The sequence below is a fragment of the Papio anubis genome, chromosome 17 (assembly GCF_008728515.1).
Source record: "Papio anubis isolate 15944 chromosome 17, Panubis1.0, whole genome shotgun sequence".
NCBI classification, from domain to species: Eukaryota; Metazoa; Chordata; class Mammalia; order Primates; family Cercopithecidae; genus Papio; species Papio anubis.
The window spans coordinates 30,534,611-30,561,367 of record NC_044992.1 but is presented as its reverse complement, the minus strand read 5'-3'; the positions used below and the strand labels follow the sequence as shown (position 1 = coordinate 30,561,367).

The following is a 26,757-nucleotide window of genomic DNA, read 5'->3' as shown; positions in this document are numbered from 1 at the left end:
CACCTGCCAATCCCAGAATCCACCCTATAAGGCTTTTTAAAATAAAATTATTGCCTTAAAACCAGCACAGGGAGACAGACTTGAGCTGGACTGCCATCTCCTTTTTGGTTGACCTGTTTGCTTTGCTTTTCTCAAAAACCCAACGTCATAGTATTGGCTTCTATCTCATCAGGCAGCAAGCCTCCCTTGCTTGGTAACGTTATCAACTTCATTATGTCACAGCTGCCAGTTTTCTGCTTCTGTAGTTCTTCATTATTAGTAACATCTTTCAAGTTCTGCACGTGTGTTCTTACCAATATATTTCTTAGAATGATGAAATCACATTGTTCGTCAGTGTTTTTTATTCTATGGGAAGGACCTGGATACTGTGGAGAATACAAATCTGTGAGGAATAATAAGTTGATTAATGTTAACTGGCCCAATCCAGATTCACCTGCTACCATAAGTGTGAATTCAAACCCTCTCTACACCAAATTTTTGTATACTTGATTTGGGAGATTGGCAGATCTTACATAGCCTTTGAGGTTCTTCTGTTGCCATGGTGCTGGCATTGATGTTCCTCTCCTCACAGCAACAGATATCACACTATAGTGGGACAATTCAGACACTCCAGTTAACCTAACATGTATGTCTTTGGGATATGGGAGGACACCTGGAGAAAATTCATGCAGACATGGAAGGAATATGCAAACTCCACACAGATAGTGGCCCCAGCTGGGAATCCATTTTTTTTTCTTATCAACATTATAATAAAATGATGTTGAATGAAACATTATTCAAGGACCTCTGCTGTACTGATTTGAGTGGAAAAAAAACCCTTATCACAGCACTTCCTCTGTTGTAAGTGAACAGGACAATTTTTTGAAAAGTGATCATGATAAGAAAGATTCTGTGATTCAGTGTTAGTCATAATCTAGTGATTTGCCTACCCCTTTCCCTGCCTTCTGCTTTTTGAATGTGAACTTGTTTGTAAAAACAGAAAGGAGTTTTTGTTTTTCTTCCTTTCCCTTTAGCTTATTTCTCTACCCTGATTTGGAGGATTTTCTTTATTATTATTACTTTTTTTCAAAGAGATAGTGTCTTGCTATGTCGCCCAGGCTGGACTCATGCTCCTGGGCTCAAGCGATTCTCTTGCCTCAGCCCCTGGAGTAACTGGGACTACAGGCACATGCCACCATGCCCAGTGATTTTTCTATTAAATCCCTCACGTGTCTGTTGTTTGATTATAAGACAGTTGATCTATACACCTCAGTGATTCTGCAAGTCAATATTTTTTTCTCTTTAGAAAACAATGTATATATATATTCCTTGTTAATAGTGCAGACTGCCACCAATACATTTGAGGCATAAAAGGAAGCGAGGACAAATAATGTTACTAGAACATGTTTATTGATTTAGTTATCTAAACCTTTTAAAGAAAATGGGCAGTATTTCTTAACTGCGTTGATAAAATTCCCAGATATTTAGTGAATTTTACCAACCATGTATGATTAAACTATATATGTTTGCATTACCACAAATTGTAAAATTTTGCTATTGAATGCATTTAGGGAAACCTACAGGAATGAACTTGAACTAGTTTACCTTCTGCATTGTAGGGGAGTTAGGAAAAAGTAAAGAGGAAGAAATTGCTTTTCTGTGTTAGTCAACATTTAGATCATGGTGGGTGCCTGCAATCCCAGCACTTTGGGAGACCGAGGTGGACGGATCACGAGGTCAGGAGTTCAAGACCAGCCTAGCCAACATAGCGAAACTGAGTTTCTACTGAAAAATACAAAAAGTTAGTTGGGCATGGTGGCGGGCACCTGTAATTTCAGCTACTTGGGAGACTGAGGCAGGAGAATCACTTAAACCCGGGAGGCCAAGGTTTCAGTGAGGCAAGATTGCGCCATTGCACTCCAGCCCAGGCAACAGTATGAGACTCTGTCTCAAAAAAAAAAAAAAAGAAAAAGAAAAGAAGATGTTCCTAACATGAATGTCTCTGTTTCAGATGGGTCATCTTACTCTGGAAGACTATCAGATCTGGAGTGTGAAAAATGTTCTTGCCAATGAGTTTTTGAACCTCCTTTTCCAGGTATGTTTAAGGTAAATAACAGCAACAGAGGGTAGTAGTACCAGTACTTCTACATCTTTTCCATCATATAGTAGTCAGAGTTGTTGTATCTAGGCTGCAAAACCATATATTATTTAAAAAAAAAAAAAACAGAACTACATTACACATCTGAAAGATGGGTGCTTGCTGAAGTTTCTCAAAATGTGATGTGGGAAATAGGAAAGTGGGATGTAGATTATTTTAACTCATTTTAGAGTAGTACACAGACATATAGAGAGTAAGTTGCAAAAGCCATCATAATTTGCTAGTTTCTTCATTATTGTCTTTTTAAAAGGGCTTCCTTGTAATACTGACCAGGAGAATTTTTTTAAAAGAAAATAAATAAATAAATAAATAAATAGCCTTCCTAATAAGTAAGGCAGTATGACCAGAAAGATGAGTCATAAGGAGGTAGCTATACATTTTTCTTTTCTTTTTTTATTATTTTATTATTTTTTTAAATTTTGAGACAGGTCTCGCTCTGTCATGCAGGCTGGAGTGCCGTGGCACAAGCATGTCTCACCGCAGCCTTGACTGTGCAGGCTCAGGTGATTCTCCTTCCTCAGCCTCCCGAGTAGCTGGGACTACAGGCGTGTGCCACCACGCCTGGCTAATTTTGTATGTTTTGTAGAGACAGGTCTTGCTATGTTGCCCAGGCTGGTGTTAAACTCCTAGGCTCAAGTAGTTCTCCTGTCTCAGCCTCCCAAAGTGCTGGAATTACAGGAGTACACCACCACACCCAGCCCAAGTTTTTCAAAGTATACAATCTCTCTGATTAAGAGATCATTGAAGGTATGAGGCTGTTTCCTAATTTTTATTATTTAGAAGGTCCAAGAAAGATTAAGCGGGAAGGAAGAATGAAAGCTACCAGAAGTCAACACTAAGTCATAGAGCTTGCCAAATTTTAACTATTGTCCTAGTTAAACTAATTCTCTTGCTCTGATTTTTAAGGATAATTTAAGTTTTCCCATTTTTATAGTTATTCGTGAATATTTAACTTGATTTAATAGTGCTTATTTTAGTTTCTTCTTATTTTATTTTTCTTTTACCACTGTGAAGGTCAGAATGGTTTAGTATGTTTATACGTATCATGATCTACCATTTTAAATAATGAACTTGTCTGCAACACATCTATGTTGGAATAAATGGAAATTGGTCTCTTCCTGAGAGCTAATGACTAAGTTTTATGTATTTAAAACATATATAATCTGATAGGCCTGTAAATCAATTATTTGCTTTATTACAAGTTATAATTTTCAGCATAGATTCAAGTTGATGGCTTTATAAAATATATATGAAAATAATATAGATCACCACTATAAACACAACAGAATTGCTTGGTAACATGAAAATTCATCAACTATTTTTTATTTTTATTTATTTATCTTGAGACAGAGTCTTGCTCTGTCACCTAGCCTGGAGTGCGGTGGTGCAATCTGGGCTCATTGCAACCTCCATCTCTCAGGTTCAAGAGATTCTCCTGCCTCAGCCTCCTGAGTAGCTGGATTACAGGTGTATGCCACCACCCCCAGCTACTTTTTGTATTTTTAGTGGAGATGAGGTTTCACCATGTTGGCCAGGCTGGTCTCAAACTCCTGACCTCAGGTGATCTGCCCACCTTGTCCTCCCAAAGTGTTAGGATTATAGGTATGAGCCACCATGCCTGGCCTGGTCAACTATTTTTATCTCATTTAAAATGATATCCTCAGTAGTGAGTTCTGTAGGCTTTTTTTTTTTTAATTGAACTATTGTTATTTTTTAAAGTAACATTCTCATATTCAGTGTACAAAGTTATTGTATGAACAGTACATGAACGTATTCAATGTATTGCTTATGTACAGTTGACAGTTCATATACTGTTTATACACGAACATATTCAGTGTACTCTTTATCTCCTATTCACTGTATGAACATTTTGGTCACTTAAGTTTGTGTCTGAGTCATGTTGTAGCTCTCACAGAGTATAGCATTTTGACTTTTAGTTTTGCCTTTCCTATTTCGTCATTCTTACTGTGGACTTGGAGTGGCACTGTTTCTGTGACTCTTAACTTATGAATAAACATATACTTTAGATTTGCTTATGTGTATGCTTCCAACATTTTATACTGAAAAGCTGAAAAAGTTTTTTTCAGGAAACACCCTGAACCTAAATTTTACTATATTTTATTTACTCAACACCTAAATTTTATTATATTTTACTGTATGTGCTTTGTCACATATTTGATTATGCTCATATGAGCAGTTATGCTAAATTGTTTTTATTTTTATCTGTGTTTTAAAATTGATAGAGTTAGCTTGTTAGGTTAATGATACAATATTGAATTATGCTTTTATTTGCCAAGATCTCACACATGGCTGAGTGTTTTGACTATTTAAAATCTATCATATGCAAGTGTCAGAAGAATTATTCTGAAATCTGTTCCTGAGGTAGTATCTTCCCCTTTCCCTTTTTCTTCCTTCCCTTTCTCTTCTCTTCTTACCTAGAGATTTGAAAGTTAGCCTCCATTGGAATGGCTTGTTTAAAAAAAGCAAACAAAACCCCAAAACCACAAGGCTAAAGTTAAAATTTGCTCAAGTGAAAAATTGATAATTCATGAGTTGAAAGCTGTTGCTAATTCAGATTCCCATTTAAGAAGTGGATCTCATGTAGAGAATGTGAAATAGTATGCAGTTAATAAACTTTAATTTACCATTTTTTCCCCTAGGTGTGTCACATAGTTCTGGGGTTAAGACCAGCTACTCCGGAAGAAGAAGGACAAATTATTAGGTAAATTTGTAGTTTCAGTTATATAGTTGAAATTTCAAATACTTGAAATATATTGGTTACTGAGGAACAGCATGTCCTATTTTAATGTAATCATTAACTGTTTCTCAAAAATAGTTACATATTGAAATATTTTTGTTAAAGTACCTTCCTAGATAAGGGAAGGTACTATAGATTAATTAAGAAGGCAAATTCTATTTAACATTAAAATTGCACTGAATACTAAATTTGATTTTTTGAAATGAGATAAAAACTAACCAGTTTTCTTTAGTACCAAAATATGTTTATTGTTGGAAAAATTAGAAAATAGAGCTAAACAAAAAGAAGCAGAGAAAGATTTTATAGATAATTTATAGATAATTACTGTAGACATTTTTAATATTTATATAAACATATGCCCACAATGATATTTGTACAATTTAAATAAAAATGGGAATATTCTGAAATACCTATTTTATTCCCTGCTCCTATTTTCACTCTAGATCATATAAAATACTGCTTTAATATATATTAGAATAAAGCCTTCTTTGAATATAATTTTAAATGATTGGTTTGCAGCCCTGTTCATCCTCTATTATTCTTTTTTAATATAAGCTTATTGGACCAATTTTGTTAATAAAGTCTCTATGTCTTGGCTTAAGGATTTACTTTAGGATAAATTACTTAAGATGAAATATCTGGATTATATTTTAAAAACAAAGGTATGCATGTTTTATAGCTATATTCTAATTTTTAATAACTTGAGTGTCTTTCATTGCTTTGTGACATTGCTGTTATGCTACACATTTGTGTAGATAGTTTCAGAAATATGACTGAATTTCTAGTAAACTGCTTTTAAAATAAACTCTCAATAGGTACTGTCACTTGACTTTTTCTTGAAAGTATTGTGCATACAAACTCTTCAGTAGTTTCTTCTAGCTTGGGTTTCTGGATAGATGGGAGTTTACTAAAATAGAGTTGTTTGGAATACCTGAGAACAGGATTACATATTCAACGTTTAAACAGGACATGCCAGTTAATACATAGATAGTTAAAGTAGTAGATATATTTCTAAGTTTTTAAATGACAAGTTTTAAAAATGGTTATTTATGTATTATTTATTTATTTATTTTTAAGTGAAAGCAAGTTTGTTAAGAAAGTAAAAGGGCCAGGTGTAGTGGCTCATGCCTGTAATCCCAGCACTTTGGGAAGCCAAGGCAGGTGGATTGTTTGAGCTCAGGAGTTCGAGACCAGCCTGGGCAACATGGTGAGACCCTGTCTTTACAAAAAATAAAAAAATTATCGAGGCTTAGTGGTACACGCCTGTGGTCCCAGCTACTCGGGAGGCAGAGGTGGGAGGATTGTTTGAGCCCAGGAGGTCAAAACTGCAGTGAGCCAAGATTATGCCATTGCATTCCAGCCTGGGTGACAATGTGAGACTCTGTCAAAAAAAAAAAGAAAAGAAAGGGATAAATGGGTGGCCACTCCATATGCAGAGCAGCATGGTTATTTCTTAAAGAAGATTAAGCAAAATCTGTTTTTTTAAATGTTACTTTCATAAAACTCCAGTCTCATGTAGTTTTTATTTGTTTGTTTGTTTTATTTTCTGTCTTTGATTTTTTTGAGATGGGGTCTCACTATATTGCCCAGGCTGGTCTTGAACTCCTGAGTTCAAGACTTTTTTTCTATTACAGTCTAATTTACTATAGTAATATATTCTGAAGTAAATATCACTTAGCACAGATAGAAAGAAAGAATGCTATGTAGCCCATATTTATATTTATTGGCTTATTTTACAACTACTCATAGCATCCCTATTTCAAAAAATAAGGTTGATATAATCTTATATTTTCATAGAAAGTTATTCTTTGCAAAATACGTGTAATAACATTATCTCATCTGGCCCTTAGAATAACTGCATGAAATTAGTGTCTCCCATTTTGTAAAAATGAAAACTGAGATTTATAGAAGTTGAGGACCTGAAATTACATGGGACTGGCAGAATCAAGTTTAGGACCTCTTTCTTAAAAGTACCAATAATCTGCTTTCTGTATTTTGTATTTTTTAATAAGTCTAGATTTAAAATTGTTGGTTCCAAATTGGTTCATTTCATCTGTGGGTTTTTTTAAATTTGTTTATTCATTTTCAGTGTTATTTTATTTTGCCTCTCCTGTTACTTATAAAAATTCATTTGACTGTGATAATTATTAAAGGATGATTCAGGTTGGTTCATATGCAATGAGGTGAAACAAATATTTGTCTCTACTTACAGTCAGTACATTGTTAAAAAAAATAAGTATCATGATTTCTGGAATGGCCGAGTGAAGATCTCAGCAAACCCTGTTCCCAAAAGCACTTAGAAAACTGAACAAAATTGTCAAACAACCATTTCAGGACTCTGGAAACTGACCAAATATATACAAGAAATTAAGAAGCATTTATTCAAGAACTACTAATCTTTGGTGATAACAATGGAAGTGTGTAGTAATTTAACCAGGAGCAGCTTTCATTTCCTCCCATCCAGCAAATCTGCATGATAGTTCTACAGGGCAGGTCAGAATGGGCTGACAGTCTGATTTATGATTTGAAGGAGAGCATGAATAAATGCCTCTCCAAGGATAGTATAAAACAAATACATACCATCATGGTGGTAAAAAATGAGGGGAAAAGGGAAACTGACATCACCAGCTTGGGGATAAAATACTGGTTAGGGGAAGCAGCAGACTAACAACAGACCAGTCAAATTTTTGACAGGGAACAGGATCACCATAGTGAGCCTTAACAAGCTTTCTCATGTCCCCAGTGATCTGTAGACTACTTGTACAAGGCTATACACAAACTCAGGAGAAACCAAAGTGGGCTTTAGCCCTTTATTCCTCCCTAGTTGAAGGTGAAGCCTTGCATGTGCAGAAAGTAAAAGCCAGGGTAGGCTTGTAACCTGCCTGAACTTTAAATGCATTCCCCAAACCATGTACAGATCCATCAGGAAAAGGATGCGAGTGTTACTGGCTCAAGGTGTTTCAGCACAGCCTCTCAACAGTCATTGGCTGACCAGTAAGTTAGGCTCACTCCAAGAAAGCCAAGCTTAACAATAAAAACAGAGATAATAAAAAAGAAAACAACAAGAAGCTGAGCAGCTTCACATTGCAAGATACTGTATGGGAAGTTAAAGTCTACAGAATTGTTCCGGGAAGTTGTAAACAAAACAAAACAAAACAAAACACACGGGGTTCAGAATCCAGAGTTGCTAATGTAAAGTATCAAATGTGTTCAGTTTTCAACAAGAAAAAATTATCAAACATGGAATAAAACAGGAAAGTGTGACCCATATACAAGAAAAAAACAAACAATAGTAGAAACTGTCTCAGAGGTGGCACCAGATGTTCTACTTAGCACACAAAGACTTCAATGCAGCTATTATGAATGTTTTCAAAGAGCTAAACGAAGCTGTATTTAAAGAATTAGAGGAAAGTATGATCTCACTGACTTGTCCAAATAGAAAACAGCAATAAAGAGATAGAAATTTTAAAACAGAATCAAATAGAAATTCTAGCAGATTTGAGTTGACAGAGAAATACTCAGCAAAACAGAGTATGTATCAATAGAGATTATTTCATCAGAAAGAGAGAAAGGAGACCAAATAAATGAACAGAGTTTCACAAAAGGTGGAACACCATCAAGTCTACCAAAATATGCATAATGGAAGTCTCAGAAAGAAAGAAGCAGAAAAAAGTTTGACAAAATAATGTCTGAAAGTTCTAAAATTTGTTAAAATTATTAACCTTAGAAGCTTAATGAACTCCAACTGTGTTAAACACAAAAAGATTCACACCTAGACATATCATTGTCAAAGTGTTGAAAACTAAAGACAGAGGAAAAAGTTGAAAGCCACAAGAGCAGAAAGACTCATCATATAGAAGGGAACCACAATGTGATAAACAGCTGACTTTTTGAAACAGTAGAGCTCAGTATGCAGTAGTATGAGAAAGTGATATAAGGAAAAAAAACAAAAAAGCAAAAACTGTCAATCCAGAATTCTTTATCTAGCAGAACTGTAATTCAGAAATAAAGGTGAATTACTACCTGACTTCAAAATATACTGCAAAGCTATAGTAACCAAAACAGCATGGCACTGACATAAGAACAGACACATAGACCAATGGAACAGAGCAGAGAACCCAGAAATAAATCCAGGCCAGGCATGGTGGCTCACGCCTATAATCCCAGCGCTTTGGGAGGCTAAGGTAGGTGGATCATAAGGTCAGGAGGTCGAGACCATCCTAGCTAACACAGTGAAATCCTGTCTCTACTAAAAATACAAAAAATTAGCCAGGTTTGGTGGCATGCGCCTGTAGTCCCAGCTACTCGGGAGGCTGAGGCAGGAGAATCGCTTGAACCCAGGAGGTGGAGGTAGCAATGAGCGGAGATTGCGCCACTGCACTCCAGCCTGGGTAACAGAACAAGACTGTGTCTCAAAAAACAAAACAACAACAACAACAAAAAACCCCCACATTTAGAACCAATTCTTTTTGGACAAAGGTGCCAAGAGCATACATTAGAGAAAGGACAATCTCTTCAATAAATGGTGCTGGAAAAATTTGATATTCATGTGCAGAAGAATGAAACCAGATCCCAATTTCTTAGCATACACAAAAATCAAATCAAAATGGATTAAAGAGTCTGGGCGAGGTGGCTCATGCCTGTAATACCAGCACTTTGGTAGGCCAAGGTGACCGGATCACCTGAGGCCAGGAGTTCAAAACCAGCCTGACCAACATGGTGAAACCCCATCTCTACTAAAAGTACAAAAACTAGCTGGGCATGGTGACAGGCGCCTGTAATCCCAGCTACTCAGGAGGCTGAGGTGGGAAAATTGCTTGAACTCGGGAGGCAGAGGTTGCAGTGAGCCGAGATTTCCCCACTGCTCTCCAGCCAGGGTGATAGAGGGATATACTGCATCTCAAAAAAATAGAAAAGAAAATGGATTCAAAGACTTAAATCTAAGGCCTAAACTACTAGACGAAATTGGGGAAATGGTGTAGGACGTTTGTTTTGAGTGGTATGACATTGTATAATACCTTAAAAGCACAGGCAGCCAAAGCAAAAATGGATGAACGGAATTTCATCAAGTTAAGACGCTTCGCAGCAAAGGAAACAATCAACAGAGTGAAGAGACAACCAGCAGAATAGGCGAAAATATTTGCAAACTATCCATCCATCAAGGTTTTAATAACCAGAATATATAAGGGCCTCAACTCAATAACAAAAAACCAAATAACCCAGTTTAAAAATGGGCAAGTGATCTGAATAGACCTTGCTCAAAAAAAAAAAGACATATAAATTGCCAGCAGACATATGAAAACATGTTCAACATCACTAATCATAATTGAAATATCAAAACCACAATGCAATATTATCTCCCAGTTAAAATGGCTATTATAAAAAAGACAATAACAGATTCTGATGAGGATGTGGAGAAAGGGAAGTGCTAGTACACTATTGATGGGAATGTAAATTAGTAAAGTCAATATGGAAAACAGTATGGAGGTGCCCCAACAAACTGAAAAGAGATCCACCATATTATCCAGTGATCCCACTGCTGAGTATATATTCAGAAGAAAGGAAATCAGTAAAGCAAAGAGCTGTCTGCACGCCTGTGTTTATTGCAGCACTACTTACAATAGCCAAGATACAGATTCAGCTTAAGTGTCCATCAGTTGATGAATGGATAAAGAAAATATATATTATATATGTATACATATATATATACACATACACACAAAATAAAATGTTATTCAGCCGTAAAATGAATGAAATCCTGTCATTTGCAGCAACATGGATAAAACTGGAGGTCATTATGTTAAGTGAAATAGGCCAAGCATAGAAAGACAAATATCACATGTTCTCACTTTTAAGTGGGAGCTAAAAAAGTTGATCTTGTGGAATTAGAGAGTATTATGATGGTTATCAGAGGCTGGCAAGGGCAGGAGGGATGATATTGAAGAGAGGTTAATGACTGTAAAAATACAGTTGGATAGAATGAATGACTTCTAGTGTTCAATAGCACAGTAGGTAACTATAGTTAAAAATAATTTATTGTATATTTCAAATTAGCTAGAAGATTCGGAATATTCCCAACACAAAAAAATGATAAATATTTGAGGTGATGAATATCCTAATTACCCTATTTGATCATTACACATTGTATGCATATGTCAGAATATCACATGTACCCCATAAATATATACTATTATTATATATAATAAATTTTTTAATCGAAACATTTTTAAACCTTTTTTTAAAAACTTTAAAAAAAAAAAAAAGAAATGAAGATGAACTAAAGACATTCCTATATGAACACTGAGAATTTGTTACCAGGAAATCTGTCTTTAAATAGTAAAGGAAGTTCTTCAAGCTGAAAAGAAGTGACGCCAGACAGTAATTAACATCCACATGAAGAAATAAAGAGGCTCTCTTCCTTGGCGGTGCCTATGGAGGTGGCAGCCATCCCCTACTCGGCATCATAGCTGCCCTTAGTCCCCTTGTGAAGTCCAAGATCATCAAAAAGAGAACCAAGAAGTTCATCCAGCACCAGTTAGACTGATATGTCAAAACTAAGTGTAACTGACAAAAACCCAGAGGTATTGACAACAGAGTTTGTGGAAGGTTCAGCAACAAAAAACAAAGCACATGCTGCCTAGGGGCTTCCAGAAGTTCCTGGTCCACAACGTCAAGGAGCTGAAAGTACTGCTAATGTGCAACAAATGTGCTGAGATTGCCCACAGTGTTTCCTCCAAGAACTGCAAAGACATTGTGGAAAGAGCAGCCCAGCTGGCCATCAGAGTCACCAATCCCAATGCCAGCCTGTGCAGTGAAGAAAATAAGTAGACAGCTCATATGCATGTTTTATGTTTAAATAAAACCATAAAAATGCCAAAAAAAAATAAAGAGCACCAATAGTAGAAATCACATAGGTAATAATAAAAGACAATATAAACTATTCTATGTATTTTTGTTTACTGGTTTAAAAAACATTTTTATATGACAATAATTATAAAAGCATGTTGTTCCCATAACATATAATGATCTTATATGAGTTACAACCGTAGCACAAAGATGAGAGTAGAAGGTAGAGCTATATTTGAGCAAAGTTTCTATGTTTTAGTTTCTATACTTTTTTAGTTTCTATACTTTACTGGAATAAATTAGTATCAATCAAACATAGTAGACTATGTTGGCTGGGTGCGGTGGCTCATGCCTATAATCCCAGCTCTTTGGGAGGCCAAAGCAGGCAGATTACTTGAAGCCAGGAGTTCGAGACCAGCCTGGCCAACATGGCAAAGCCTCATCTCTACTAAAAATACAAAAATTAGCCAGGCAGTGGTGGTGCATGCCTGTAACCCTATCTACTTGGGAGGCTGAAGCAGGAGAATCACTTGAACCCAGGAGGCAGAGGTTGCAGTAAGCTGAGTGGCATCACTGCACTCCAGCGTGGGTGACAGAGCAAGACTCCATCTCAAAAACATAAAAAATAAAGTAGACTATGTTAAGATCCATATTGTAAACCCTACAACAATCTCTAAGAAAATGATCCCCCAAAATAGTTTTATTTAAAAAGGCATTAAAATGTTACCTATTTAAATTCCTAGAAAATACCTATTTACCACAAAAGAAAGAAGTAGAGGAATAGAGGAAGAAAGATACATAGAAAACAAATAACTAAATAGCAGACATAAACCCACATCTGTAATTACCTTAAATATAAACAGATTGAACAGATTATCAAAAGCCAAAGATTTAGACTGAATTGTTTTTTAAAAATCCAGCTACTTGGCCGGGCGTGGTGGCTCACGCCTGTAATCCTAACACTTTGGGAGGCTGAGGCTGGTGGATTGCAAGGTCAGGAGATCAAGACTATCCTGGCTAACGCGGTGAAACCCTGTCTCTACTAAAAAAATACAAAAAAATTAGCTGGGCGTGGTGGTGGACGCCTGTAGTCCCAGGCGCTACTTGGGAGGCTGAGGCAGGAGAATGGTGTGAACTGGGAGGTGGAGCTTGCAGTGAGCTGAGATCGCGCCACTGCACTCCAGCCTTGGTGACAGAGCGAGACTCCATCTCAAAAATAAACAAAAAAACACAATCCAGCTACTTGAGATTCAAAGGCACAAATAGGTTGAAAGTAAAAGAATGAAAGATAAAACCATACAAATATAACCATAGGTGAACTAAAATTACTTTACTGTTAAGAAAAAAAATGGCTTTTAGGTTACAAAAGACAAGTTACTGGAGCCAGAGAGACATTTTATTATGATAAACGATGATATATGTACCCACCAAAGAACCCTTCAGCCAACAGCAACAGAATACATATTCAAATGTACACAGAGTATTGTCTAGGATAGACCATATACTAGGTCAGCAGTTAGTCAGCAGACTATGGCATATTCGCCAACTTTGGCCCACTGCCTGATTCTGTACAATCTGCAAGCTAAAAATGTTTTTACCTTTTTAAGTGGCTTTGAGAAAACCAAAAGGGGATATTTTGTGACACCTTACAATTACATAAAATTCACATTTCAGTGAACATAAATAACATTTTACTAGAGCACAGTCATGCTCATTCAAAACCTTGGGGGAGGGAAATTCCTCAGTCTAAAAAGTATCTTGAAAAATATACAACTGAGATCATACTTAATGGTAGAACACTGAAGCCTTTTCCCATAAGATCAGGAAAGGATACTTGCTCTTGCCACACTTACCAACATTGTATTAGAGCTTCAAGCTAGTTAAATCAGGCAAGGAAAGGAAATAAAGGCATCCAGATTGTAAAGAAAAATTAAACTGTCTGTAACTGCAGATAACATGATCCTATGTGTAGAAAACCGAAAAGAATTCACAGAAAAACTGTTAGAATTAATAAAATGAGTTTAGCAACATGACAGGATACAAGATCAATAATTAAGGAATCAATTGAATTGTCATGTACTAGATAGAATAATTTGAAAGTACAATTAAAATGAAGACAACAGCTCCATTCACTATATTGTCAAAAGAAATCAAACCCATGGAAATAAATTCAACAAAAGAAGTGCAAGACTTGTGCATGTAAAGATACAAAGCATTGCTGACAGAAATTTAAGAAAATGTAAGTAAATGGATTTGAAAACTTAATGTTGTGAAGATGGCAATCTTCTCAAATTGTTCTGTAGATTCAGAACACACCCAATCAAATCCCAACTTTTTTCTATAAATTGACAAGCTATTCCTAAATTGTATAGGGAAATGCAGAGAACTCAGACTAGCCTAAACAACTTCAAAATAATGGCAGAAAATGGAAGACTTAGACTTCCTGATTTCACAGTTTACCTAAGGATACATTAATCAAGTACTGGAATAAGTAGAATCATAGAGATCAGTCAAATGGAATTGACATTTTAAAAGGAAACCCTTGGCCAGGCATGGTGGCTCATGCCTGTAATCCCAGCACTTTAGGAGGCAGAGGTGGGCAGATCACTGATGCCAGAAGTTTGAGATCAGCTTGGCCAACATGGCGGAACCCGATCTATACTAAAAACACGAAAATTAGCCAGGCGTGGTGGCACACGATTGTAGTCCCAGCTACTCATGAGGCTAAGTCAGGAGAATCACTTGAGCCCAGGAGGTGGAGGTTGCAGTGAGCTGAGACCATGCCACTGCACTCTAGCCTGGGCAACAGAGTGAGACTCTGCCTCAAAAAATAAAAAAAGGAAACCCTTATGTTTTTGGTCAATGGTTACTTTTATTATCATTTTTATTATTTTTTAAAGATGTCAAGAAAATTCAGTAGAGAAAGGACTGACTTTAAAAAGAAAAAAAAATGGTGCAGAAGGAGCTGAGCCAGTAGTCCCAGCTACTCAGGAGGCTGAGACAGGAGGATCACTTAAGCCCAGGAGTTCACAACTTTAGTGCGAGTATGCAGTGATCACACCTGTGAATAGCCACTGCATGCCAGCCTGGACAGCATAGCAAGATTCTGTCTCTTTAAAAAACAAACAAAAAAAAAGGTGCAGGAAAATTGGATATCCGTATGCAAACATTATTTTAGATCCGTTACCTCACACTATGCTTAGAAATGTACTCAAAATGGATTCCATATACCTAAACATCAGAGCTAAAAACATAACACTTCTAGAAAAGCAAATGTAGAAAATCTTTATGATTTGGGGGTAGAAGGTTTCATAGATATAACACCAAAAGCACAATTTATAAATGGGGGAAAAAGTGTAAGACATAGAAAAAATTAGAAACTTTTGAGATTCAAGAGAGAGCATTAAGAAAATAAATGCTACAGCCTCACAGCTCTAGAGAAAATATTTGCGAATTATATATATGATAAAGGATTTGTGTCCAGAATATATAAAGGACTGTTACAACACATTAAGACATCAAGAAAATCTAATTTTAAAATGCACAAAAGAGTTGAATAGACTCTTACTATACATGTATGAATCGCTAATATAAGTACATGACAAGATGTTCTGCTTCCTCAGAGAAGGCAAATTAAAAGCACAATGAGAGGAGTGACTCAGTGAAAATTACGTAGTGGGTAGCTCTAAGAGCCTGTCTCTCCACAGAAACATTGAAAAATAAAGAACTGCCAATTTCAACTTTGTCAGAACTCTGAACAAAGAGACAAAGATTTATAGAAACTAAGCAAATGTTGATTTTTTAAAAATTATAAAAAATTATAAAAATTATTTAAAAGCCTGTTTATATATTTGCCATTGCCTGGTTTAGTAATGGCAGCCTTGAAGATGGCAACCCACATGGTCCCTGGTTTCAGAGAGAGCAGAGCACACCTTATTTATAAAGAGTTGTGTTTGTCAGGCTGGGTGCAGTGCCTCACATCTGTAATCCCAGCACTTTGGGAGGCCAAGATGGGTGGATCAGTTAAGGTCAGGAGTTCGAGACCAGCCTGGCCAACATGATGAAACCCCGTCCGTACTAAAAATACGAAAAATTAGTTGGCCATGGTAGCGCACACCTGTAGTTCCAGCTACTCGGAAGGCTGACGCAGGAGAATCACTTGAACCCGAGAGGTGGAGGTTGCAGTGAGCTGAGATTGCGCTACTGCACTCCAGCCTGGGTGACAGAGCAAGACTGTCTCCAAAACAAAACAAAACAAATAAAAACAAATTGTGTTTGTGTAAACAGTCTGGGGCTACCAGAAAAGCTACTGGAAGATGCTCAGCTATGTTATACTTAACTCAGAATTTACCCAGGATGGAAAAGCAGGGGCATTCATCAGAAGTTCTGTAAGGCACACGAACCAGCCACCTGCAGTCACCTGGGGTAAAAGATTTTAATTGAGGCATATAATAGAATGCTGAAAGTCTTGGGAGTGGTGGGAACTTGAGTTTCCTTGGGAAATTAGGGTACCCAAAAGCACACTGTACACTGGGTAATTTAGAAAGCTTTGCACATGCCGACAACAAGATACACAGTCAGAAAATACCTTATAAGACCCCTACAGTTTCACCTCTGGCTGAGCTTCTAGACTAAGAGTATACAGGTAGTGAAGGCTAAGGCATAGTTGTAAACCACTGTAGGAATGCCCCAGCACAGCGTCATTCTGCAAAGACAGTAGTGGTTTTTGTCTTTGTCTCTCTGTCTTTGTCTCTCTCTCTCTCCCTTTTTTCTCTTTCTCTTCCTCCCTCTCCCTCCCTCTCTCTTTTCCTCTCTCCCTCTCCCCGCTTCTGCCGTTCTAAGAAATCACTGTCGGAATACCAGCTTTTCGAACACACGTTAAATGAAGACTTAAGAAACTACACATAACAAGGAACACAGACTTTATAAAAATATTTTAGAAAAGTGACTAAACAAATAACTATAGCAGTCAACGAAAGCAAATCCTGAGGTGGAGGGAAATATGATTAGTTCTAGAGTTACCATTAATGCTCAAAATGTTGTTCTCAACAAAAAATTGCAGAAACAAGAAAGTGTGGTCCCTTCACAGAGGAAATTAATAGAAATTATCTTTGGGGAAGCACAGTTATTGGACTTAGGAGACAAACATTTAAAATCAATCATCTTAAATATGTTCAAAGACGTAATGGAGGTGATGGACAACAAACAAAAGGAAACCAGGAGAAATGGCTGGGCGTGATGGCTCACGCCTGTAATCCCAGCACTTTGGGAGGCCAAGGTGGGCAGATCACTTGAGGTCAGGAGTTCGAGACCAGCCTGGCCAACATGGTGAAACCCCATCTCTACTAAAAAATATACAAAAATTAGCCAGGTGTGGTGGCGGGCTCCTGTAATTCCAGCTACTCGGAAGGTTGAAGCAGGAGAATCCCTTGAACCCGGGAGGCAGAGGTTGCAGTGATCTGAGATTGTGCCACTTGCACTCCAGCCTGGGCAACAGAGTGAGACTCCATCTCAAAAACTAATAAATAAATAAATAAATAAATAAATAAATAAAGGAAACCAGGAGAATGATATATGTACAAATAGAGTGTATCAATAAAGAGAAAGTATAAAAAGGAACCAAACACAGATTTTGGAGCTGAAAAGTATAATAACTGAAATGAAAAATATATTAGAGGGGTTCTCCATCAGATTTGAGCAGGCAGAAGAATGAATCAGAGAAGTTAAATAAAAGTCGATTGAAATTATTGACTGAGGAGCAGAAAGAAAACAGAATGAAGAAAAATGAACAGAACGGAAGAAACCCATAGAACAACATCATGTGTGTCAACATAAGAATCTTAGGAAAGCAGAGAGAAGGAAAGGGCAGAATATTTGAATAAATAATTGTCCTAAACTTCATAAGACATGAACCTACACGTTCAGAAAGCTCATTGGACTTCAAGAAAGATAAACAAAGTGATCCACACTGAGAAGCATTATAATGAAACTATTTTACAAAGCCAAGAACAAAGAGAGGATCTTGAAAGCAAAAGAGAAGCTACTTGTCCCATAAAATGGATCATCAATAAAATTAATAGCATGTTTCTCATCAGAAAGCATGGAATCCAGAAGTGAGTGGGGTGACAATTTTTTTAAAGAGCTGAAAGTGGCGGAAAAACTGTAACCAAGAACTCTATATCTAACAAAACTTTTTCCTCAAAAATTATTTAAATTTTGCAATGGAATGTTAGTTGTAACACCAAAAGCATGAGCAACCAAAGAAAATACTGCATTTCATCAAAATTTGAAAGTTTTTTGTTTTGTTTTGTTTTGTTTTTTGAGACAGTCTCACACTGTCACATAGGCTGGAGTGCAGTGGCACCATCACAGCTCACTGCAGCCTCAAACTCCTGTGCTCAGGTGATCCTCCTGCCTCAGCTTCCTGAGTAGCTGGGACCACAGGCGTGCACCACCACAACCAGCTAATGTTTGTATTTTTTGTAGAGATGGGGGTTTGCCATGTTGCCCAGGCTGGTCTTGAACTCCTGGGCTCAAGCGATTCGCCTGCCTCAGCCTCCCAAAGTGCTGGGATTATAGGTGTGAGCCACTGTACCTGGCAAAACTTAAAACTTTTATACATCAAGGGATATTATTTTTAAAACAGAAAAGACCACCTATAGAATGGGAGATAATATTTTAGAAACATACATCCAATAAGGGTCTAGTAACTAGAATACATAAAGAACTCCTACAGCTTAACAACAAAAAGCAAACAACCCAATTTAAAAATAGACAACTAAAAATAGACTTGAATACATGTTTCTCCAGAGACATTCAGTGATCATTAAGCACATGAAAAGATGCTCAACATAATTAGTCATTAGGGAAATGCAAGTCAAAACAATGTAATTCTGCTTCTCAGTAAGATTATTAGAATTTTTAAAATGGAAGATTTTGGCGAGTAGGGAAATCAGGGACTCATATATTGCTGGTAGAAATGTAAAATGGTGAAATCACTGTGGAAAACAGTTTGGCAGTTCCTCAGCAAGAATTTCCATGTACCAGCAATTCTACTTCTAGGTATTTACCAAAATAATTGAAAACAGGTACTCAAATACTTGAACACAACTTTCATAGTACCACTATTCACAATAGCCAAAAGGTAGAAACAGTCTGTACATCCATCAGTGGATGAATGGTTAAACAAGATGTTGTATATACACACCATGGAATATTATTCAACCATAAAAAGGAATAAAGTACTGATACATACTACAACATGGTTGGACCTCACAAACATGTTAAGTGAAGGAATCCAGACATAAAAGGTCATGTGTTGAATCATCCCATTTATATGAAATATCCAGAATAGGCAAGTCAATAGGTCCAGACAGCAGACTGGTGGTGGTTAAGTTCTGGGGGGAATGGGGAATAACTATTTAATGGATGACTTTTTAATTGAGGTATATGGAAATGTTTTGAAACTTAATAAGAGGTGATCGCACAGCATTTTGGATGTACTAAATGCCATTGAATTGTATGATTTGAAATAATTTCACGTTATGCCATTTTCACCTCAAAAATAAATAGTTTTTGGTTGGGCACAGTGGCTCATGTCTGTAATCTCAACACTTTTGTGAGTTCAAGACCAGCCTGGGTGACATAGTGAGACCTTGTCTCTAGTTAAAAAAAAAAAAAAAAAAAATTAGCTGGGCATAGCAGCGCACATCTGTAGTCCCAGATACTTGAGAGGCTGAGGCGGGAGGATTGCTTGTGCCCAGGAGGTCAAGGCTGCAGTGAGCTGAGATTGTACCAGTGCACTCCAGCCTGGGCTACAGAGTGAGATTCTGTAGATAGATAGATAGATAGATAGATAGATAGATAGTAGATAGATAGATAGATAGATACATACATACATACATACATACATACATACATACATAGAGAGATAGATAAGGTAGATAGATATGGTAGATTTTGTTTTATAATCACAGTTTAACAGTGCTTCACACCCACTAGAATTGCTGATGGGAATGTTAAATGGACAGCCACTTTGGAAACTGACTTGCCAGTTTCGAATGTTCTTTAGGTGTTGTATGGATAAACAAAATGTAATAGATACATACAATGGAACACTATTCAGTAATAAAGCACAAACAACTGATATCTGCCACAATAATAAATGAACCACAAAAACATGCAAAGTCAAAGAGGCCAAATTTTTAAAAGGCCATGTGTTTTATCATTTTATTTATATGAATAGTTGAGAAAAGACAAATCTGTAAGAGACAAAACATAGATTAGTGGTTTCCTGTTGCTGAAGGTGGTAACAGGAATTGACTAAAAGTGGGTACAGGGGTCTTTTTGGATTAATTGAAATGTTCTAAATGTTCTCAAACTGATTGTGGTGTTGGTTGCACATATCTATAAAGTTATCAAAATCACTGAGTTGTACCCTTCAAATAGGTAAGTTTTATATTTATGTAAATTATTCCTTAATAAGGCTGTTTTGAAGAACATCATTGGTTACATTCGGCAAAAAATGTAATTAATTAATTGGGAACACCAGTTGTTTTTCTAATTTTTTTTAATTTTTAATTTTTTCCTAGAATCTTTTCCTGAAGTAATTGTTCTTGATACTAGCCTGTGACTCTTGAAATTGGTTTATCAATAGAAACAGTATTGTTTTACCAATTCGATTTTGGCAGTCTCTCCTAATTACGTCTAAATGTTTCGTGGTTTTTCTTATGAAACTTCTAACGATATTTTTGTGCGTCACCACCTATTTCATACAACTTTATTTGATGTATTTAATTTCTTTTGTATGTACAGAGGATGGTTAGAACGAGAGAGCAGGTATGGTCTGCAACCAGGACACAACTGGTTTATCATCTCCATGCAGTGGTGGCAGCAGTGGAAAGAATATGTCAAATACGTGAGTTAGATTCCTGTCTATTTACATTTTTCACAGATTTTCAACTCCGTCAGTCTTCCAGCCAATAATAAAATGCTGTGACTACCAGCCAATAATAAAATGCTCCAACTTAGATAAAGATTCAAAGGGAAAGGAAATGAGTGTTTATATGATACTTGCTATGGGTAAGGCTTTGTGATTACACTTCCACATACATTTCTTCCCTTGCAACAACCCTAAAAAAAGATAATATTGGGCACGGGGGTACCTGTATATATCACATACCTCATGTCTCATTTAATTCTCATACCACCCTTGTGAGGAAGATAGTATTATACCCATTTTACCTTTGGGGAACCTGGTGCTGAAAGTAAAAGTAACCTGAATATCGTGATCAGTGTAGAAGATCTGGTATCAAACCTAAGGACTGACTTTAAAGCTTATATTCTCTCAACTACATCATTTACATTGTCCTTTATTTCACCTTTTCCATTAAAACGGAATTTTTTTCAGAACAAGAAAACTGAAAAGAATAATGCCCAGAATCAAATATTTGCCTTCTTCGAGAGCCAGCTGATATATATACTCATTGCCAAATGATCAATAACCAAAATTCTAATCATTTGATTCCTATTTTCCTGTATTTCTTCTGTCACTGTTTATTATCAGAATATTGGTAGTTACATACTTTTTACATTATCTATCTCATCATTCTTTCTCATCCTTTTTCCATTTTGCAAAGTTTATTAATGTGTTTTCACATGTAAAATATATTAATTGGGAAGCACGGGCTTTGGTGTCTCTGAAGGAATAAAAAGTAGGCAGATGACTTCCTGGACCTTTTAAGTAGATAATGATGGTGTATGTGGGTAGAAAATGAGAACATTGGGGTGCAGCATCAATCATTATTTTGAAATACTTTTTTGGTTTTTATATTTGTAGTTTGGCCTTAGATTGAGTGGTTGTTAATGTTTTAATGGGTATAGACTCAAAGAATAACATAGTTTTGTCTTGGATGTATTACGTTTTGTTTTCTGTAGGAACACAATAGACGTCTTACTCTTAGCAGCATGTCCCTTATAAACAGACTGAACTGCACTGATAAGAACATGAACCTGGTTTGTTGTTGCCTACCATAATCCTTTTGTGCACTAAAGAAATTTGGGGAGGGTAGTAAGGGAGAGGTGTACATGGGAGAATCTACATTCCCTTCTCCACTCTGGCATTTGATATTATTTTCTAGCATGCGTCTGTCAAATGCAAACTTTAAAATCTACTTAAGAATGAAGTCTGGCTGGGCCTGTAATCTCAGGACTTTGAAAGTCCCAGATAGGGGGATCACTTGAGCCTAGGAATTCAAGATCAGCCTGGGCAACATAGTGAGACTCCATCTCTACAAAAAAATTTTTTTTTTTTTTTTTTGAGACGGAGTCTTGCTCTTGTCGCCCAGTCTGGAGCACAGTGGCGCGATCTCGGCTCACTGCAAGCTCTGCCTCCCAGATTCACGCCTTTCTCCTGCCTCAGCCTCCCAAGTAGCTGGGACTACAGGCACGTGCCACCACGCCCAGCTAATTTTTTTTTTGTATTTTTAGTAGAGACAGGGTTTCACTGTGTTAGCCAGGATGGTCTCGATCTTCTGACCTCATGATCCGCCCTCCTTGGCATCCTAAATTGCTGGGATTACAGGCGTGAGCCACAACGCCCGGCCCAAAAATTTTTTTAAAAAATTAGCCAGGCTTGGTAGTGTGCATCTGTAGTCCCAGCTACTTGGAAGGCTGAGGTGGGAGGATTGCTTGAGCCTGAGAGGTCAAGGCTGCAGTGAGCCATGATCGCACCACTACACTCCAATTTGGGTGACAGAGCAAGACCCTGTCTCATAAAATAAATGAATAAATAAAGGCAAACTTAGAGTTAAAAGAAACCTGAGAAGAGAGGAGTTTCGCTTTATATGGAGAGAAAGGAAGCAGAGAACTATGGGAATTTATTCAATAAGATGGGCAAAAATGTAACAGCAGTACTTTCTGAAAGTGCATATTAATTAGAAAAGTGTTTTTACTAAATAGAGAACTATGGCAACTTATTAATAAGGCGGGGGAAATATAAGTTGACTAATAATCCTCTGAACATGTTTTAATTAGAAAAGTGTTCTTTTCTAAAAATAACCTTTTAAATGCAAATAACTGCACACTGACAGATTTTTTAAAAATGTTTTTAAAGTGAATTCAAGTAACCTTTTTAACAAAGTGACATTCTGGTCTTTGTTTCCTCCATTTGTAAAATAAGAGTAATAATAATAATCTCCCTCATGTTGTTAAAAGGATTAAATGAGTTTGATGCATGTTAAGTGTTTTGTTGTTTTTGTTGTTTGTTTGTATGTTTGTTTGTTGAGGCAGGATCTTCCTTTGTTGCCCAGGCTGGAGTGTAGTGGCACAGTCATAGCTCACTACAGCCTTGACCTCCTGGGCTCAGGCAGTTATCCCACCTCTGAGTAGCTGAGACTCCAGGCATGCACTACCACACCTGGCTAATTTTTTGATTTTCTGTAGAGATGGGGTCTCACTATGCTTGCCAGGCTAATCTCGAACTCCTGGGCTCAAGCAATCCTCCTGCCTTGGCCTCTCAAAGTGCTAGGATTACAGGCACCCAGACTCCTGTAAGTATTTTAAAATAGTGTCTGATACATAGTAAGTACTAAATAGGTAGCTATTATTATGAGAAACTTGAAAAACGTAATCGTAGTGAGCTTGGTCTCTTGTCCCTTCCACTTGCTTTATGACCTTGAATAAATTGCTACTTCTTGCTCTACCTCAGGTTTCACATATAAACAATGAGATTAATAGTAATATCTATTTAAATAGGGATGTGAGAATTAAATGTGTTAATACATGTGAAGCACTTAGCCCAGTGCCTGGCAGATAGAAACTCTATGTAAGGTTAAAGGTAATAATGGTGATAGTAGTAGCAGTAGTTATATAAGGATTTAAATTTCTCCTTTCAGGCCGGGCATGGTGGCTCATGCCTGTTATCCCAGCACTTTGGGACGCCAAGACAGGCAGATCACTTGAGGCTGGGAGTTCAACACCAACCTGACCAACCTGGAGAAACCCCATCTCTACTAAAAATACAAAAATTAGCTGGGTGTGGTAGTGTATGCCTGTAATCCCAGCTACTCAGGAGACTGAGGCACAAGAATCGCTTGAACTTGGTAGGCGGAGGTTGCAGAGAGCCAATGTCATGCCACTGCATTCCAGCCTGGGCAACAGAATGAGACTCTGTATTTAAAAAAAAAAAAAAAAATTTGGGCCAGGTGCAGTGGCTCACACCTGCAATCCCAGCTCTTTGGGAGGCTGAGGCAGGCAAATCACTTGAGACTAGGAGTTCCGGACCAGCCTGGCCAACATGGTGAAACCCCGACTCTACTAAAAATAGAAAAATCAGCTGGGCGTGGTAGCGTGCGCCTGTATTTCCAGCTACTTGGGAGGCTGAAGCAGGAGAATCTCTTGAACCCAGGAGGCAGAGGTTGCAGTGAGCCGAGATCATGCCACTGCACTCCATCCTGGATGATAGAGTGAGACTTCATCTCAAAAAAAAAAGAAAAGAAAATTAGTGTTGACATGTCAGATAATTTGATCTTACTCAGAGCTTCATCTGCCTACCTAAGGTAGTACTTAGCTTTAATTAGTTTTTTCTCTTCATAAAATGACATATTTACTTATGTGAATTACTAATTGTGAGGGCAGTATGTTTCAAATACTGCCAAGACTAAATGGAAAGATCAGAGACCAAGGGATCAGGAAAAATGAGCCATCCTTTCTTAGAAGTGGCTAACCCCAGATTTGCTGATTCACTGGAGCATGAATAATTTGTGTCTCTGCTCGTGGAATCTTACCAATCTTTTCCCACTTTAATGTGTCAAGCTTTATTCTTCTATGTGCAATCTCCTATAAAAATTTAAATGGGGAAGAATGGTGGAATCTTTTCTGTTTATCATCATTGTAGTACATAATGTGTATGTTTCTTCCTTTTTGAGAACTAGGAAGGAGCAGCTATTACTATTCACATACAGATTTTCCTATTTAGTTATAATGTAACTTTAGAGCTACAAAGTACTTTAAAGCACCTTTCGCGCCTCTCTCCCATGGGCTGTGGGGGGGTCCCTGTTCTCCTCAGCCAAGGCTGGAGGCCAAGAGCAGCCCTCGAGGATCGTCGTCAGGACTGCCACGAGTGGAGCAGCCTTGTTTTCCTGCCTCAGACATGTGTAGTTGAGGGGGAAATAAAAGGAATGCAACACCTCTCTTCTCTGAATTTACAAACGAAGCTTCTGAGGTCCTTAGGTTTTATAATTGCCCAAAGCTGTATCAGACAATTATTTTATTACCTGATCTAGCACTCTAAAGCACAGTTTCCTGAGTCCTGCCTTAGTACCTAATCTGTTGCTCCATGCTGCCCTCTATTTTTCCAAAAGCAGCATTTCAGACTAGTGACATACGAAATTGATGTAACTGTTAATTATTTAAGATCATTGATGCTTGTAACATACATATGTACAGGGCATAAAAAGTAGTAGTATCATCAATGGAGAAAAAGGTGAATCTTGACCCATATTTTAGAACACATATTCATACAACACACAGGGAATCCTAAAATCTCAAAATAGAATTCTCTTATATTAAAATAAGTACCTTGTCCTTTTGTGAATTGTTGACTCAGAGAAAGTGAGGAAATTTCTCTCTACAGGTGAAACTTTACCTATTTAGAAATCTATCTTCTGAAAACCAAGATTCTAGGATAATTTTGAATAGTTCCAGACCCCTGAAGTCAATAAAAACAAAACATTATCCTTTGATGTTTTAGAAAAACAAAAATTTCCACAAGCAGCCAGAAATGAACAGTCAAAAAAAGCTAGTGACTCTAAGATTCTGCAATATATAACTGTGATTCGTTTGTTCATCTTGTAGAAGGAAAGTGGTAATGAGATTAATTGAATGAAAGGGTTAGCTATTTCACTGAAAGTCAAGAAGGGTGGAAGGAACAAGAAAAATAAGCGTGTGGGAAGCGGAAGAAGGAACCTGAGTAGTGCTGACAGTTTCAGGCAGTGGAGAACAATGAGAGCATAAGATTCCTGTAATAGAAAAGAAAGCCAAAGACAATGAGAAGACAGACCACTCTAATTTGTTTGGAACATTGGAAGAGAAGCAAAGAAAAGCCCATGTTCTCCAAATCTAAAGGGTATTACTTACTGTACCACGTTAAAAGCATGTGGTACAACCGCAGTTGCTAGAGGCATATGTTGCAGTCTCTGAGAAGTTATTACAATCATCCTGTTCACAAATTATTATAAAATTTAACCTAACAATTTTAATACCTGTTAATATTTTTATTATCCTGTTTTCTTGCCAGTGATATGTATAGATTTAACCTATGAACTGAGCTCTTCAGAATGAGAAACATTATTACAGGAATGGTTTCATTTACATTCTTTAGAAACATAGACACCATGTAAAATTTTCAAATATGTTAAAACATTTAAGATGCAATTCCAAATATTACTCCTTGAAATTCTCTTAAATGCCCATGTTAAAGGAAAACTTGAAGAAAATTGTTTGCTCAAATAGACCTAATCTTCCTCAAAATATATTACTACAGATTTTTTAGAAAGTAATTTGTGGTCGGGTGTGGTGACTCACGCCTGTAATCCCAGCACTTTGGGAGGCCAAGGCAGGTGGATCACCTGACGTCAGGGGTTCAAGACCAGCCTGGCCAACATGGCGAAACCCTGAAATACAAAACCACTGAAAATACAAACCACTGAAAATACAAAAATTAGCCAGGTGCAGTAATGCGTGCCTGTAATCCCAGCTACTTGGGAGGCTGAGGCAGGAGAATCGCTTGAACCCAGGAGGTGGAGGTTGCGATGACCCAACATTGCACCACTGCACTCCAGCCTGGGTGACAAAGCAAGACTCCGTCTCAAAAAAAGAAGGGGAAAAAAAAAGTAATTTGTAATGCATCAACTTTATATAAATGGAATAAAGAAGTGAGTATAAATTTATAAAGAGATTACCTGCCAACAGTTTGATGGTTATTGAAACATCATTTAAGATCATTTATAGCAAGACT

The 26,757-nt window shown here is 37.1% G+C and overlaps 1 protein-coding gene and 1 non-coding gene across 7 annotated transcripts in view; both read left to right on the top strand.

Annotated features, from left to right (window-relative positions):
• Positions 1-26,757, top strand: part of USP32 (ubiquitin specific peptidase 32) — a 218,412-nt gene that overhangs the window by 139,138 nt on the left and 52,517 nt on the right. For all 6 annotated transcript variants that reach the window (XM_021929123.2, XM_009190403.2, XM_003912864.3 and 3 more), the window contains 3 exons: positions 1,991-2,074; positions 4,798-4,859; positions 20,556-20,658. In XM_021929123.2, the coding sequence (XP_021784815.1) occupies positions 1,991-2,074; positions 4,798-4,859; positions 20,556-20,658 (249 nt within the window). The remainder of the gene's footprint in view (positions 1-1,990; positions 2,075-4,797; positions 4,860-20,555; positions 20,659-26,757) is intronic.
• On the top strand, positions 24,764-24,895 carry LOC116271153. The gene has a single exon (XR_004179590.1).